Source organism: Myiozetetes cayanensis, unplaced genomic scaffold (assembly GCF_022539395.1).
Source record: "Myiozetetes cayanensis isolate MyiCay16 unplaced genomic scaffold, myiCay2020 scf2-11, whole genome shotgun sequence".
Taxonomy (NCBI): domain Eukaryota; kingdom Metazoa; phylum Chordata; class Aves; order Passeriformes; family Tyrannidae; genus Myiozetetes; species Myiozetetes cayanensis.
In genome coordinates, this window is record NW_026087411.1 from 50,634,771 (window position 1) to 50,649,721 (window position 14,951).

General features: G+C 46.0%; 1 protein-coding gene across 2 annotated transcripts; it reads right to left on the minus strand.

The window, feature by feature from the left end:
- Positions 1–462: 462 nt before the first annotated feature.
- Positions 463–9,378, minus strand: ZBTB2 (zinc finger and BTB domain containing 2). Of its 2 annotated transcripts, XM_050314471.1 has the most exons (3): positions 9,244–9,378; positions 5,303–5,486; positions 463–3,467 (listed from the first exon to the last, which is right to left on the minus strand). In XM_050314471.1, exons 2-3 carry the CDS (start codon positions 5,473–5,475, stop codon positions 2,105–2,107), a joined length of 1,536 nt encoding a protein of 511 aa, XP_050170428.1. In that variant the 5' UTR covers positions 5,476–5,486; positions 9,244–9,378; the 3' UTR covers positions 463–2,104. The 2 variants fall into 2 exon arrangements, with proteins under 2 accessions (XP_050170428.1, XP_050170427.1); XM_050314470.1 differs by lacking the exon at positions 9,244–9,378 and having other exon boundaries at positions 5,303–7,939.
- Positions 9,379–14,951: the final 5,573 nt, after the last annotated feature.

The window sequence follows — 14,951 nt, forward strand, 5'->3', positions numbered from 1 at the left end:
AAAGATTTATTCTTCTGTTTTTCTACTCTGAGAGCATTTCAGACTAAGTAAGATGCAATAAAAAGTGTTTTTAAAGAACTTATATGGGTAGATGAAGACTGTAAAAAAATTTTAAAATGGGCAACCCTAAAATAACTCTGTAAGATGTTATTTTTTAACTTCAAAATACTTCCATACTTTGAAGTAAAATCAATTGATTTTAAATCTATTACTCTAATACAAGGGAGATAATCAATACCACCTCCTGTATCATAGTTGTCATATTATAATAAATTGGAAAAAAATCTAGTATGTAGTGACTTTTTGTGCTAAATCCACTGTTTTAAGTTTTAGCAAGCTATTTGTTCAACTGTAGGATGATAAACAGAATACTTCACTTGGCTTTTAAACCAATTCAGCAAGAGCTCATCCAGGAAGATCGAAAACCAACAACCTTTCACCTTCAACTCAATAAATCATATCCCATTTAATTCAGTTTTTATTCAATGAAATAATGTATAAAAACTTACAAATCTGAGAACTTAACTATACACAAAAAGATGATATTCAGTTTAAACATATACACAGAGAAGAGCTGTGGTTTGTGACTTGCCCTCTCCCACCCCTCCCCCCAAAACACACACTGTCTCCATTTATGATGGGGCACTTTTTCTGTCCACTTACACCTTCTGTTGGCCCAGTAATTGCTCGGTGGGCTTCACTGCTGCCATCAGTGTAGGTTTTTAGGCTACCAGCAAAAAATCTGGGCATCTATATAAAATAATAAAAAATCAACAACTTGATTTTTAACACAAAGATGCAGTGCGACCATCAGCAGTAACTAAAACTACAGAATTCATCCTCTCACTTTTTGCAGACTTCGTCTTGGCTTTCAAAATAACAGGGCTCTCACAGAGCAGAATTTGCCAGCCAGCACTACAGATTCACTTTAAAACAACCATGATCACCTGTTGCTAGAACACCGTCTTTTCTCCCTCTTAAATCATGCCATTAGACCAAATGAAATCATGGACATTCCTTGCCAGAGTAAGGGAATAAAGCTTTTCTCTCTCCTTTCATCCAGAATGACTCAAACCTATAGCTAACAACACATGCGCGTGCTGCACTAATGATGGTGCAGTGCTCACCAGTATGTCACTTCTCTAGTTTCCTTGGTAGCTCGGGTGACAACACTTACCTATTAGCTTCTCTTCAACAGGTCAATAAAAATGCACACAGCCCAGGACATTTTAAATTTGACTAAAACTAACCTGTGCAATGACTAGTTTTGCCAAATGACTAAAAGACATTCCAGGCTGAATCTGAGCGTAGGTGGCCAGTAACTTAAAAAGGATGTGTGCATTTATTTACCTGTACCAAATATACACACAAACACTTTATATATATATATATATGTATATATATCTCTATACATATACAGTATTTATATATATAAAGATTGCCATCACGTTACTGTTATAGCTACTTAAGTCAAAATTTGACTAAGTAGATGCTTTGCTCGACTCCAAAACAGATACCCAAAGGCATACTTCAGGGAAAATATATGGCTAAAAGAAACCCAACACCTTCAGCTCTTTTTAACTCAATGAACAGAGATTTTTGCACTCCTTGAGAAAAGTTCTGAGGGCTTTAGGGACTTGTAAAAAGCACGGTGTTTATTTTGCCAGATCTCAAAATGCCTTCTACCAGGGAAACTAAAATACATATATCCTTCGCTTACCAAACTGATAACTCTGTTTCTCGTTACACTCATCACTGTATCTAAATACACTTTTAAGCAATCTAAATTTGATTTAAAATCTATTAAATTTGGATTAACTAATACTATCAACATAGTTAGATGGATTATTTTTCACATGTTCCTTTGTATTAAAATCAATTTTGTTGTGGTTTGATGCAAGAGCTTTTTGTTTGTTTTGGTGGGAGAGGCAAAGTCCAATTTCCTACTGTGCCAGTACAGTTCTGGTTGCTGAAGACAAAGGGTGGGAAGGATGTTGGTGGAAAAGATGGAAGGGGTAAGTGAGGTAAGAGGTAAGGGAAGGAAAAAATTGATTTAATAAAAAATGAGTAAAGAAACTTTAAAAAATTGATATAGGTTTCACATTCAGTCTAACAACACTGCTTCTTGCTCCTTTTTGATGGAGGCTAACACTGCGTTATCAGTCTCTGTGGCTTCTGTGTCCCCACCACCTAGCAGAATGGAGCGATCTTCTTCTAGTGTAAAGACAGAGTTTTGATTTTGGCACGAATGCTTGACTACTTCATTGGGAGTTGAAAACGTTTTGTCACACAAGTTACATTTGTAGGGCTTGTTGGTCTGTACTAACATGTTGTCCATTTGACTGCCTTCCTCAAAAGTACAGAGTTCCAGAGTCTGTTTATCCACCATCGTGTACGTGTCCATGCTCTGGTTTAGGCACACGTGTCTGGCAGCCTGGTTAGCCCTACAAAAGCTTTTGTCACAAGTGCTACACTTGAAGGGCTTGCCTGTGTGTATGTACATGTGCTCCCTCCAGTGGCTTTTCTGAATAAATTTGCGACCGCAGATGGAACATTCGTATTTCCGTCTCTTTACCTCCCTCTCTTGATCTGCCTGCTCCAAGTTGTCAATGTCTGCGATATCAGAGGGGGGAGGTGTCTCTGACTGCTGCTGCCCATCAATTATTGGGGAGTCTGAGATCTGCTGCAACTCACTGTCGCTAATCATCCCTGCTTCAGGCACTTCCATGGCATCTTTATCACCTGTGTTGTTACAGAGAGACAAAGAAATATTACTTTCTCCCTGCTGGCTAGACGTGAAGGGAACTCCCGTGTGGATTTGCAGGTGCTCACGCAAACTGCTTCGTAAATTGAACCGGCGACCGCAGAGGTGACAGGCATAGTATTTTGGGAAGCTTCCGTTCCTTTTCATAATGCTTGGCTTGACATGTGCTATTGTGAGTGAGGCAGGCTGTTCATCGGAAGAAGATGCTTCCATGTTGGCCTCTTCTCCTGCAGGTGAATTATTACCAGCAGCAGATACCAATTCTGGAGATAAAGAAGATGGCAATGGGTCAGAAGTGGACATATTTGTTCGGGTCACTTGTGGCAGAGTTGTAGCCAACTGTGAGAGCTGTGAGCCTTCAGAAACCTGCTCTTGGTTCATCCGCGATGTCTGTGGCCTTGGTTCTCGCCCGAGTTTGTCAGTTGCTGATGTAACCTTAGTGGGATGTCTTATCTGGTGATCTGCAATCTGAATGCCATATAATGAAGATGCTAATGGAAAAACTTGATCCGGGTGAGAAAAAGTTCCCTGACTTGCAAGGCTGGCCTCTTGAATTAGCGGATATGCATGTAGAAACTTTATTCCTTGTTCTAGTCGAACTGGGTCAATGAGTTGTGGTGCCATCTTCCCAGTGTACATCAAATGCAAGAGATAACTGAAGATATCTGGCTGTATGTCAGTCGCTTTCAAACGGACGCATTCACTGAAAGATGAAAAAAGTAAATATTAGAGAAATGCTTTAACACAAAAGAGCTAATCTTATTGGCCACTTGGAAGGTGACTTCTTTCCTCAGTGAAATAACTGGCTTGAAAGACAAAGCTGTCCCATTGCGATCTGTACCCTTCTAATTTGCTATTATGTTACAGATGTGTGTTGCCACATATTAATATATTTTATAAATTGCAAAGACATTTTTCCCCTTTTCTTGGTTGGATTCAAACACATCTGTAGCTAGATGAAAACCTGCTAGCACTGGACTGTAAATTCACAGTTCATTAAACTTTTCTCAGTACTTAGGACTCAGTACTTTTCTCCCTGATAACATCTAAAATTCATCTGGCACTTGCCTGTTTGCCCTCTATGTCCTACTAGGGTATATAGCTACAGTTCTGCAAATGTGTTGTATCACCTTATTTCAACTGCATTATGATCCAGAAACCATGCAAGGCAGGGTGTGAATACCCTGTGGATCTGATGCAACAGGTACAGCCTGAGCACATGTAACCCACGGAGTCCAGGTTCTTTGCCCAGCAGAATTGCAGCTTCTTTCCTTGAACAGGTAGAAAGAAACAGGAGCACTAGTGGTATGCCTGGTCAGCCTAACAGTCCCTTGGTTACAGAGCTCAGTAAAGGGAAATGCCTTGGCTGTGATGCCTCTTCAGCCTAACAGAACTGAAACCAACACCGTTCTCCAGCCGAGAGTGTGCCCAGTGCATCAACCGTTATGATGCTCTGGACTGAAACACCCACCATGCCTCTGGTGGGAGCTGGATCTCTATCCAGAAAGTGAGGCACGGTTCACAGAAGAAAGAAAATAGGGAACACCTTGGTTAGGTCAGTTAGCTAACAGGAGAGGAACTGGAATTCTAATTATTTTTCAGAAGAATCTGTAGCTCTTGTATTAAAAAGAAGCATTACATAAAACACAGAAATCCAGAAATAGACACGACTGCATGCTGTGCTCTGAATGCTCTAACCACAGTGTGCTACCAAGCCGAGGAGGAAATTGCAGCCAATTCTTCCATTTCTTGAGGTGCATCCTTCTCAAGCCTTCTCTGTGACTGCTTTTGAATTCAGATGTATTACTCAAAAGTAAACTTTGCAATGTCGTCTCCCAAAAATAACTGTGTGCTCTTGATGGAGCATCAAGACTGATACATCTACCTGCAGTACTGTTTCAGAAGTGCAAATGCACTTCTGTCCTAGGAGTTTTGATAGATAGAATATATGGGAAAAAGAAAGAAAAATCCTTAAAACAGTCTTACACTTTGGTTATCTTTTCAACGTCCTCAATGTAAGGCTCTGGTACAAAAAAAACCCCACCTAAACCAACACCAAAACACAGAAAGAAAAGTAACACAAATCCTCTTATTTTCCACCACTATGTAGTATCTTATTATATAATTGACTTTGATAAACTGCAAAAAAAAATAAAGTATATACACCTCTTTTTTAAGTTTATTTTTCAAAATCTCCTAGTAAATACTAAATAATGTTATGGAAGTGTCAAGACAGAGCAGAAGGGGGAAGGAAAGTGCAGGAGTGAAATAGGATCCTTGAAGTATTCAATTCTAGAAATTCTATGATTTTTTAAGGATAGAGAACTTGAGCCAAATTATAAAATTAGTGTTAATGAATCACGGTTCAACTTTAACATGTTTTAAAGTGAGGTTCTAGTTTGCAGATAAGACTGGATTCCATACTCCTTATGACATAGCAAGAAACAAAAGGAATGTTTTTAGGTTTCAAAATGTTGAAAGACTTCCTTAGCTCAGCTAACTGAATGACATTTAAACAGTGCACCTTTTTACAGTTACCTGGTTTGATGAACAAACAACATCTTGAAGTAGTTGGAGAAAGAAGCGAGGACTGATTTGTGTGCCTTGAAGTAGACATCACCAATGGCAACTGTGCAGTCACACAGGAAACCAAACTCTCTCTGAGCATTTAGTTGCTGCAGCAGAATAAGTCCATGGTTGGCCAAATCCATTTTTTTACACTCTGAAAAGAAAACGACTGTCATGTAAAACTTAACAGTAGATGCACAGATGCAACAGTAGCTATCTCTTCACAGATATTTTCCTCTAATATCTGTATGCCTTGCTTTAGTAACACCTCTTAATCCCAGTTACTGTATAAAAGGTATCTTACACATAGGCAAGGATCTCTATTTCATGACGGGCAATGCAATTCACAAAAGTGCAAGTGATCTGACAGGGTTAAAGAGCAAAGAAGAGCCAGGACAAAAGAACTCTGAAAAGGCACGGGGTTGGGCTTGGATACAGAAATAGAAATAGCTAAGGGAGAGGAAGATATATTAATAAGCAGTAAAACCACTATATGCAATGGAAAAAAGAAAGTATTTTAGTTGCCACTCGTCTGCTCAAGTAGGAAAAATAAATTTCCTTACTGATGTCAGTCACCCTTATCTCAGTGGGTGGGAGAGACAAGAGCACAACCCAACAAAAGACAAGTTAGATACTTTTAACTGATGGTTATGCCCTCTTCTGGGAAATACCAGATAAATACCTGAATCTTGCCAGAGTCAAATAATTCATTCTAAGTATCGGCAAGCTCTCTGGACTATCAATACAGGAGGGGCCAGCCTTTTCACCCAACAAGTCTTTATTTATTTATTGAGACCAGCTATAACAGCATTTTGTAAGCAGCCTGTGTGCCTCATGCCTGCCTAGCAAATCAAGAAACTCAGAGGGGGAGAGGTGCAGTTCCATCCATCACTGGCCATCAACATATGGTAGGATAACTAACAGTGAAATGTGGCACTGACCTGAGCCCTCCTAAACCAGGGTTTCCACAGCCCTCACCCTCCCTGGCACTTCCTTGTACCAGCTGCTGGAGGCTGCCCAAAAAGAACTACCTAAAAGCTACAAAGTTTTTCTCAAGGACTCAAGTGCAGCCTTGGAAGCAGAAATCAGTAACTCTAGGGAAAAAAATAGCCAGGAAAACACATTGGGACAGTTGCCTAGAGTTGGATGGATGAATATAGGCCTAGTAAGATCAACATGTGGATAAAACTTAACCAAAATAAATAGAGCTTTGAGCAGAAAAAGTGAAAGTTTGAAGTCATATAGATCTGTACTTAAATATGTAAAACAACCATGCTATGCCCAGCACAATGAAGAAGCAGAACAGAACAGAAAACAAAGAGAGGGTGAAACTAGAAGTAGACCAAAAGGTTTATAAAAAGTCTTGGGCTTTTTCCCCTACAAACTTAACAGGAAGCGATTGAAATTTTAAATGAAGTAAAAGCAGCTTTCTTTTATACAATAACAGCATGGTTTTTTGGGAAAGAGAACAACAGTTTATTCCACATGTGCCCGTATATTTGGTCATTGGAGAAACAAGTATTTCTACTTGCTGGACAGTGAAGAATGCCCTCATATTTAAACCAGTAACCAGGCTGACCAAATGCATTCCTTTGCATTCACATGAGATCAGAACTCATTTGCGGCAGGGGTATAAGCAGAAAAAGATATACAATATACAATACAGTTGATTATGTTCTTACAGCTAAGAGAAAAAAAGAGTGCACCTCTCTTTAGGCCCATATTCTTTTCCCTAAACTATTTGGATAATTACATTTTTGTTGTACAAACCAAAGATCATCTCCCTCTCTCCACAAGAGGGAATACTCGCTGTCAGTAGTAGCAAAAAATCCTTTGGTGTTACTTAATCCTGTGAGATGCCCCACACATGCAGACTTTGTGATGTTACAGAAAACACACTAGATTTTTTTTTATTAGCTTTAATTTAGATTATTAATGTGTGCTGCATTTCTAATTCACCAGTGCTAAGTCTGGTTTGTACTCGGACAGCAAACTTGTCAGACAGAGCAAACCATCGACATGAGGGCCTCCAAGCCAGAAAGGCATTCTTTCTAGTTATTATCATCCTAAGTTTGTTTAGCTTGTCGTTTCACCCTTACCCAAACAGTAGTCACTGTGGCAGCTGAAGCTGATGACCTTCATCATAGGCCTGAATTATTCTTTTCACAAAATGACACACATGCCCAACACTGCATTTTGAGTGTATCTGAATGATATTTAAGTGCCATAACTGAAAGCACTAGAAGAATTACACTCTTAAGAAAATCGTAAGGCAGATGAAAGTAGCGAGGACAGCACCTTCTACGTTATAGGTATATATAAGTATATATATATATATATGTATATTATATATATATATGTATAATATATATATGTGTGTGAACTCAGGAGTTTTACCCTTAGCTAAATAAACCAATGATTAGCACCGGCAAGGCCGTATTTTAGTGCTGACCAGTACAACAACTGCGTTAAACATTTCCTGTACCCTGGAACCTCACTGGGACAGTCCTTCCCTGGCGCGGCTCCGTTCTGCCACGGTTTTGGAATTACCTAACCCGTTCAGCGTGGGAAGCCACGCCGGGGCGAAACCTTTTGGGAAGCGTGTGTTCATCTTGGAGACCCCGCGAGGAAAAGGGGTGGGAACAAGGCCAGAATGAGGTCGGAATAGCGCCGGTACCACACAGTGGGAGAAGAGGAACAGGCCTGGAGCGGCGAGGAAGGAGCAGCGCAGGGCGAGGAAGCGCCCGGGGCGGGGACGGCGGGGCGGGCCGTCAGAGAACAGCTCGGGCAGGGCCCGGCGCAGGCGGGCACCGACCCTCGGGAGCTCCGAGCCCGCGGCGCTGCTCCCGCTCCGTCGGCAGAGGGCACCACCCGGCCCAGGCCGCTCACAGCAGCGCAGCACCGCCCGGAGCGGGCGCCTCCGCCCTCACCGCGGGCGGCGGGCAGGGACTCGCGATGGGCCCCGGCCCGGCCCGGCCCCGCCCCGCCCGCCGCCACGGGACGGGACCGGACGGGACCGGGCTGCGCGCGGCGGCGGCGGCGGCGGGGCGCGAGGCAAGGAGAGGGCGCGCGCCGGGACACGCCCCCGGCCCCGGGCGCGGCGGGAGCGCCCCAGCGGCGCGCGCCCCCTCCATCGCCGGGAGCCGCGCGCGGCAGCCCCGCACGGCGCCCTCCCATTGGCCGCCGCAAAGGGGGGCCGGGCGGGCGCGCGCCGCTCTCACTGGCTGTGCCCCGCCCTCGCCCCGCCCCCTCCTCCTCCCCCGCCTGCCCCCGCGCACGCCACGCGCGCACGGACGGGACGGACGGCGCGCGAGACGCAGCGCGAGCGGAGCCGCCAGGGCGCGCGAGACGGAAGAGCCGCCGCTGTCGCCGCCGCCGCCGGCTCGGCCCATCCATCCCAACCCGCCGGGCGCGGGGACAGGCAGGCAGCCCCGCCCTCCCTGCGCCGGATCCCGCCGCCGCCGCCGGAGGGGGCGGAGGAGCGCGGGCCTCAACCGGCCGAGCCGAGCCCCGCGCCGGGCGGCACCGGCCCCCGCCCCCTGCCTCCTTCCCCGCGACCCACCGACCGCCCCCCTCACCCCCCAAGCCCGGCCCTCTCCTGGGCCCGCGCCCATCCCCCTGCCCGCGCCGTGTCCCGGATGGAGCCGCCCGGCCCGGTCCGGTCCGGCCCGGCCAGCGGGGTTCGCCCGGCCAGCCTCACCTCCAGCCCCGCGCCCCTCGGCCCGCGCGGACCCGGCGGGGCCCCGGGCGGCCCTCGCACACAATGCGGAGGTAGGGCCGCGCAGGCCCCGCCGCGCCCCCGCCGTCGCCTCAGCCCGGGCCGCGGCCGGCGCGGCGGGGCCGGGCGCACGTGCGGGCGGCGGGGCCGGGCAGCCCGCGGGGCGGGCGCGGCGCGGCCGGTGCTCGCTCACCTGGGGGGCGCCGGGGCCGCCGGGTGGCGCCGCGCGGGGGCCGCCGCCGTCTCCGCGCCCGGCAGCAGCAACAACGGAGTCAGCGCGGCGGCGGCGGCGGCGGCGGCTTTTCCTGTCCGGTTACGTTCGGGTCACATGACCGGGAGCGGAGCACAGAGGCTGCGGCGAGGAGCCCCCGCCGTGGGGGAGGGGAGGCGGCGAGCGCTGTGGCGGCAGCGGCAGCAGCAGCGGGAGACACCCAGCCCCCGCCCCTCCCTCCGCGCCCGCCCCACCGCCGGCACCGGGCACGGGACCGGCCCTCCTGCCCTCCGGGCACCCCCGGACCGACGCCCCCGTCCCCGTCCCAGCGGGAATCACTGTCCCTTTAAAACTCCCGGGCGGCGGGGGCCGGTGTGGCCTCCGCAGCCAGCGCTGCGGGGATAACGGGGACTGTGGCGCCGTGCGGGGCCGGGATTGGGATGGGATGAGATGGGGCGGTGCTGCGCCCGCCGCCGTCTTCCCGGCGCCCGCCCGGCCTTGCCGCGGCGGCAGAGGCTGCTCGGTGCCGCCGCCGGAGGGCACCGGGCGGCTCCCGTCGGGCGGTGCTTGGCGGCGGGGGTGGGATGGATGGATGGAAGCCGCCGGGTGCTGCCCCCACGCTCGCTCCCGGGGAGGAGTGGCGGGCGCAGGTGCGTTCCTGCGCTTCCCGCGGAGCTGCCGGGGATGTGGGAGACGGGGACCGGCCGGCGGCGGTGGGACGCGGCGTCCCGGGGCTCTCGGGCGTGGGCTCAGTGCCGGTGCCCTCCTCCGCGTCACCCTGGCTGCGCTCCAGGTGTCATTTATAGCAAGGTCTCGGTTCGGTGCGCTGGGAAGGGGCGGCGTGGGGCCGGTGGCTGTGAAACTGCCCTGGGCACGGCGTGGCTGAGCTGTCAGACGGGAGGTTACAAGTTCAGTTGTCAAAGAGTGATTCAGAGTACAAAAGTGGAAAGGTTGGGTTCGCTTCTGGTCTGTTCAGCAGGACGCAGGTTATGTGAACTGGCTATTCTTAACATGACTTTTTAAAGTGGATAGTATAGTTGTCTTCCAAAAAAACCACATCTGCAACTTCCCACAGTGGCAGATTTGGTTGTGGTGGAGTGGAGACAGAAGGTGGCTGTAGCCAGGCATCTTTTTATCCAGATCTAAGGTGTGCTGTAGAATAATCCATGGATGCTTATAGAACTCCACAAAGGAGTAGACACTGCGATACATGGAAAAAATTGTCGGTCTTGCAGAAGTTATTTAAGAGCATTTAGCGTGGAGCAGGGGTGCCGTCTACAAGAGACTGGAAGTCCTTGGGTGTTATTCCTCCAAGCAGGGAATCAGTCTGGGCTGTAAGGTGACATCTGCTAAGCGGAGCAGTGGCACAGGCAGAAAGGTTTTCAGAGAGAAACTTTGTTGTTGAAAACCTTGTTGGAAGATACTCGGCCAGCAGTAGTTAAAGGGGATTCCTTTACACCCCTTGCCCTGGAGGCCTGCTCATGCTGTCCTGAAGTGTGCTCTTTGTTGTTCATGGGGAACAGCGTATGCTACAATGCCAATGGTTTGAATTAGGTCCAGATAATGGTAATAATGATTATTACCTTTTTAAAGGTACTTATTTAAGCAAGCATTTATTGTTAAAGGATTGAACCAGTTTCTCCCACTGAAAGCCATCTCCCACTGAAATTAATGGCCATCTTGATAGGCACAGTTTGAGACTGTTTGGATCACATAGCTCATGAATATTAATTTATTTACCCAAGTTAAGCTGCACTTGAAAACTAACTAGTGAAGTCTTAAAAAAACCCTAGCAAACCAACCCCAAAGTCCAACAACTTTAATTTTAGTGAAGCTGAAAGCTGACAGTCTGTCTGCTGCTGTTGCAGTACTTTGAATAGAGCAGCTGAACAGAACTGCATCCATAGGACCCATGTCAAGTAGCTGAGATATGCTGAACTACAAGAGTCATGTTTTTAACAACTCTTCTATGTTCTGCTATGTGAGCATGTGGCAGAAGTTTATAGAGTGTATTTAGCCAGTCTACTTGGCAATTTTTTCCCCTGAATGGTTTCCCTTACATTTCAGTTCTGCAAACTAAATACATAGTAAAGAGAGTAGATGGGCATTTGAACTTAAGTTGCTCAGTGGTGGATCATTTGTCTCGTTCTCATGAAAGATGGTGAAAGTGGTAAAATTTTTAATTAAATTGAGTAGGCTGTTTAGGAAAACCAGTGTGTTTCTGACAGATATCTGGCAGGCTTTGTGGCCTCTTTTTTTCTCTTTTTATGTTGCACTTTAGTACTTGTGTATTGGCATTCGTGTGGGATTCTCCTCTGTGCTGTCTCTGAAACTGGAGAAAAACTTAAGTATGGTATTATTATTAATAGCTCATAATTCAACTTTAAAGCACTTTTATTTGGACTCCAGTAGTTTAATCCAGCAATAATGCAGTTTCTAATTTAGAAGGATCCTATTGGATTCAAGACCCATTGGAATTTGTAGAAAGACTGCTGTGTTGGGTGTAATGCTGCTGAACTTCGCACCTTCAGTACTGACTTACATCTGAGACCTGTGTCATGGGGAGTAATTAGTTGTTCATCTGGTGCATTTTGGACACCCAGTTTACAATGTCAATCTAAAATTCTACTTCCAACTCATCTGAGTTTTGCAGTTTTGAGTTTCTGGAGGTATTTGATTAGGATTTCTTTCCCACTTTATTACTTTTTAAAAGGACTGTTCAGACTGATTCAACTGTTCAGACTGATCCAGATAGCGGTACTCATCTGGGTCATTCTTAGTTAGGTGTGTTACTGTTGATGACAGGATCAGTCCCTAGGTTTTTGGTTTTGCTTCGGTCTTCATGCACTTGGATTAAAGGCAGAATTTTACCTGATGAGATCATATTTTGCATTGTAAATGAACATACTACAGATGATTTAAGTGTTAATAGGATGACCAAAATGTCTGCTAATCTAAGTCACTTAAACAGCACAAGAAACTTGATCCAGTCTTGAGTTCTTTGTGTCTTTTTGGTTGAGTTCAGTTGAAATCTGTAGTTGAATAGCAGATTTTATTGTTGTAGTCAAAACCTTAACAGCTTTAGTGATGTTAATCAGGCTCAAAGTGCCAAGATTTTTAGTGAGATTTCAAATTTCTCAGCATTTTTGAAAAATGAGAGAGCAGAGTCCCTGTTTCAAAGAGCTCTTTGCTCACCGCTCCCTGTGGCACTTCTGGCCCACTCCCACAGGACTTTCTGCCGAAGCTGTGGGGATCTGGGAGTTGCATATTCTAGGCAATGGGTGGGAACCCTTTCCTGAAGGTGTGGGACACTGCTCTCACGTGGGTACAAATATAGTAAAACATGAGTTTATGTCAGTGCTGTAAATCTGTTTTATTAGCACAGCTGCCATTTCTAACACTTCTAGTTTTGATTCATGCTAGTGAGAATGCTGGTGGGAAGCGTGACAGCTGCAGAAGCTCCTTGATAGAATACTGTCCCTCTGGTAGTCTCCAACCTTTTAATCCAGGACTCTGTCCTCCTTCTCTTAGAATTTTTCACCTGGGTGAATTGGTCCAATTCTCACCTGTCTTTCACACAGCACTGTAAAAATTTAAAAGTGATCCCTGGGAAAATCCCAGATGTAAGGATCCAGCAGAAGTTGTGGAACAGCTCTGCTTTTTCTTGGCTTCCTTGCCCTGGGGAGGCTGTTGGGGTACATTGGTGAGAGGTGAGTTGTCAGCCCCCAAGGAGATCTGACCTTTCACAGTTTTTTTGGTGGTCCTAGAAGTGAAGGAGTGTGTTAACCACCTTTTGTATAGGTTCTCTGAGGTGCAAAGATGAAGAAATGGATCTTTGCTGTTCTGTAGGCTATGCTGTTTTTCTGGTATCAGTATGTTAATTAGGAGTTGTTCCTACACCTAGTGAACAAAACTCATTGAGTAGCTGCAATTTAGACCAGGGGAAATACTAATAATATTCCAGTCCTTTTGTTAGTACAATGTATATCATTTAAGGAAATGGTTTAACTGTCTGTATACTTCTTCTTGTTAGGAGACTCATCTGCATCAGGAATTGTTAGTGTAGACCAACTGATACAGCTTCTGCAGTGTAGATTAGCCCACTCCTCTCTGGCCTTGACTTAGTCCCAGATTAATCTGTTACATGGGCTTTGCCCTCTCTTAACTGGTAAAGTTCAAACATGACTACGTCCCCTTGGCTGGAGTGACATTTTTAGTGAAGCTTGACTATGAAGTTACAGCAATATATGAACTTGCATGTGTTGTTTTCCTTAGAAAAAAACTGATTCAGACTGCAACAGTGATGAGTGAATTCTTAAAGGCCATGTGGGTGAGGTATTCCATAGAGGAAGCAGCTCTTAGTGACAGAGCTCTAGGTGAGTGTGTGTATGTCCCGGGTTATCCTGCCTGCAGAGCTAATGTGGTGAACAGCACAGCTGAGAGCAGGGACTGACTGTAGCCACTAGTGCTGTCATCTCCAAAAAATGGGCTGGAATTCAGGAGTCACGAATCTTAGCCAAATAGCTGCTCTTGTGACAACTTCCTAGCAGATCTGCCAAAGAAAATAATCTGTAAGTAGTCCTTTACCTCATCTAGTAGAAAAAGCACAGATAGAAGCACTCTGTGTAGTTTGGATTCTTAAAAAGAATGGTCTAACAGGGTTTCATATGAGCAGAATTTTGCCATTCAGTCTTAATTTTGTTAGAAAGGTTAAAATTTTTGAGGTTTGGATATAGCAGGATTCCACTCTGGTTTTCCTTGTATATTCTGTTTATTGTATCTTTTTTTTTTCCCAGGTGACTCTTACTAGTTAAAGTAAACCCATTTTGGTGAAGACTCAAACTGCAGAAGCTGTGTAGTGATGATAATTGTTTTCAATTACACTATGAAGGCGTGTGGTGGATGAGGCAGGTGAAAGATGAGGGTGTTCTCATGCGTAAAGCAGTTTTGTGTTGCTGCTGGAACTGGAGACTCATCCTGCCTCTGCCATAAAACTTTGTCCTGGTCAGGCCATGTGTACACACACGTGCACAGGCTCCCCATGGGATCTCCAGCGTGAAGCAAAGCAGGGACTGCAGGCAGGGAGTTTCCCACGTGCTGCATGGTTGCAGAGGGCTCTGCTCTCTGTGTAATCATGCTGTGAAAGCTTGTTAGGTTCTTGGTGCACTCAGCTTCCCGTCTTCTCTACATGCAATAAGGTGAGGATATTCTCAAACAGATTATAGGCTTTGTTGCTGAAACAAAAGCCTCTCATGCCATGTAGCCTGTACACTGTGAAAAGAATGGATACAAAGTTTTAACATACTGTAAGGTTTAAGTGAAGTTTTTAAAAAAAACTATGAGGAGCCACTCAACACAGTAAGTGGGGCTGGGGGTTTGGCAGGAAGCAGAGAGTGTGACTTTAGTGGCTGTGATTTTATGTGCCAAGATGAACTGATCTACAGTTTCAAAAGTAACTATGCTTCTCTTGTTTTGAGATGGTGGTAGCTCTTACAGTCCCAAACCAGAATGCTTCAGATCATCAAGCCTAGACACTTCAGAACTTTTAAAGAACATCCAAGAGTCCTCAAATGTTTTTGTTAAACTGCTTTCCTGCTAGATGCAGTTGGTTTGCAAATTTACAATTTAGCAATTTTAGCTAAATTTACAATTTAGCAATACTGAAACATAAACTGTGAGATGAATGGGAA

Excerpts from the sequence above, each read along its gene's own strand:
- ZBTB2 (XM_050314470.1), bottom strand. The coding sequence starts at position 5,508 with ATGACAGTCGTTTTCTTTTCAGAGTGTAAAAAAATGGATTTGGCCAAC. Across the intron at positions 3,468-5,302 it reads TTGTTTGTTCATCAAACCAG|TGAATGCGTCCGTTTGAAAG; the intron begins GTAACTGTAAAA and ends TTCATCTTTCAG.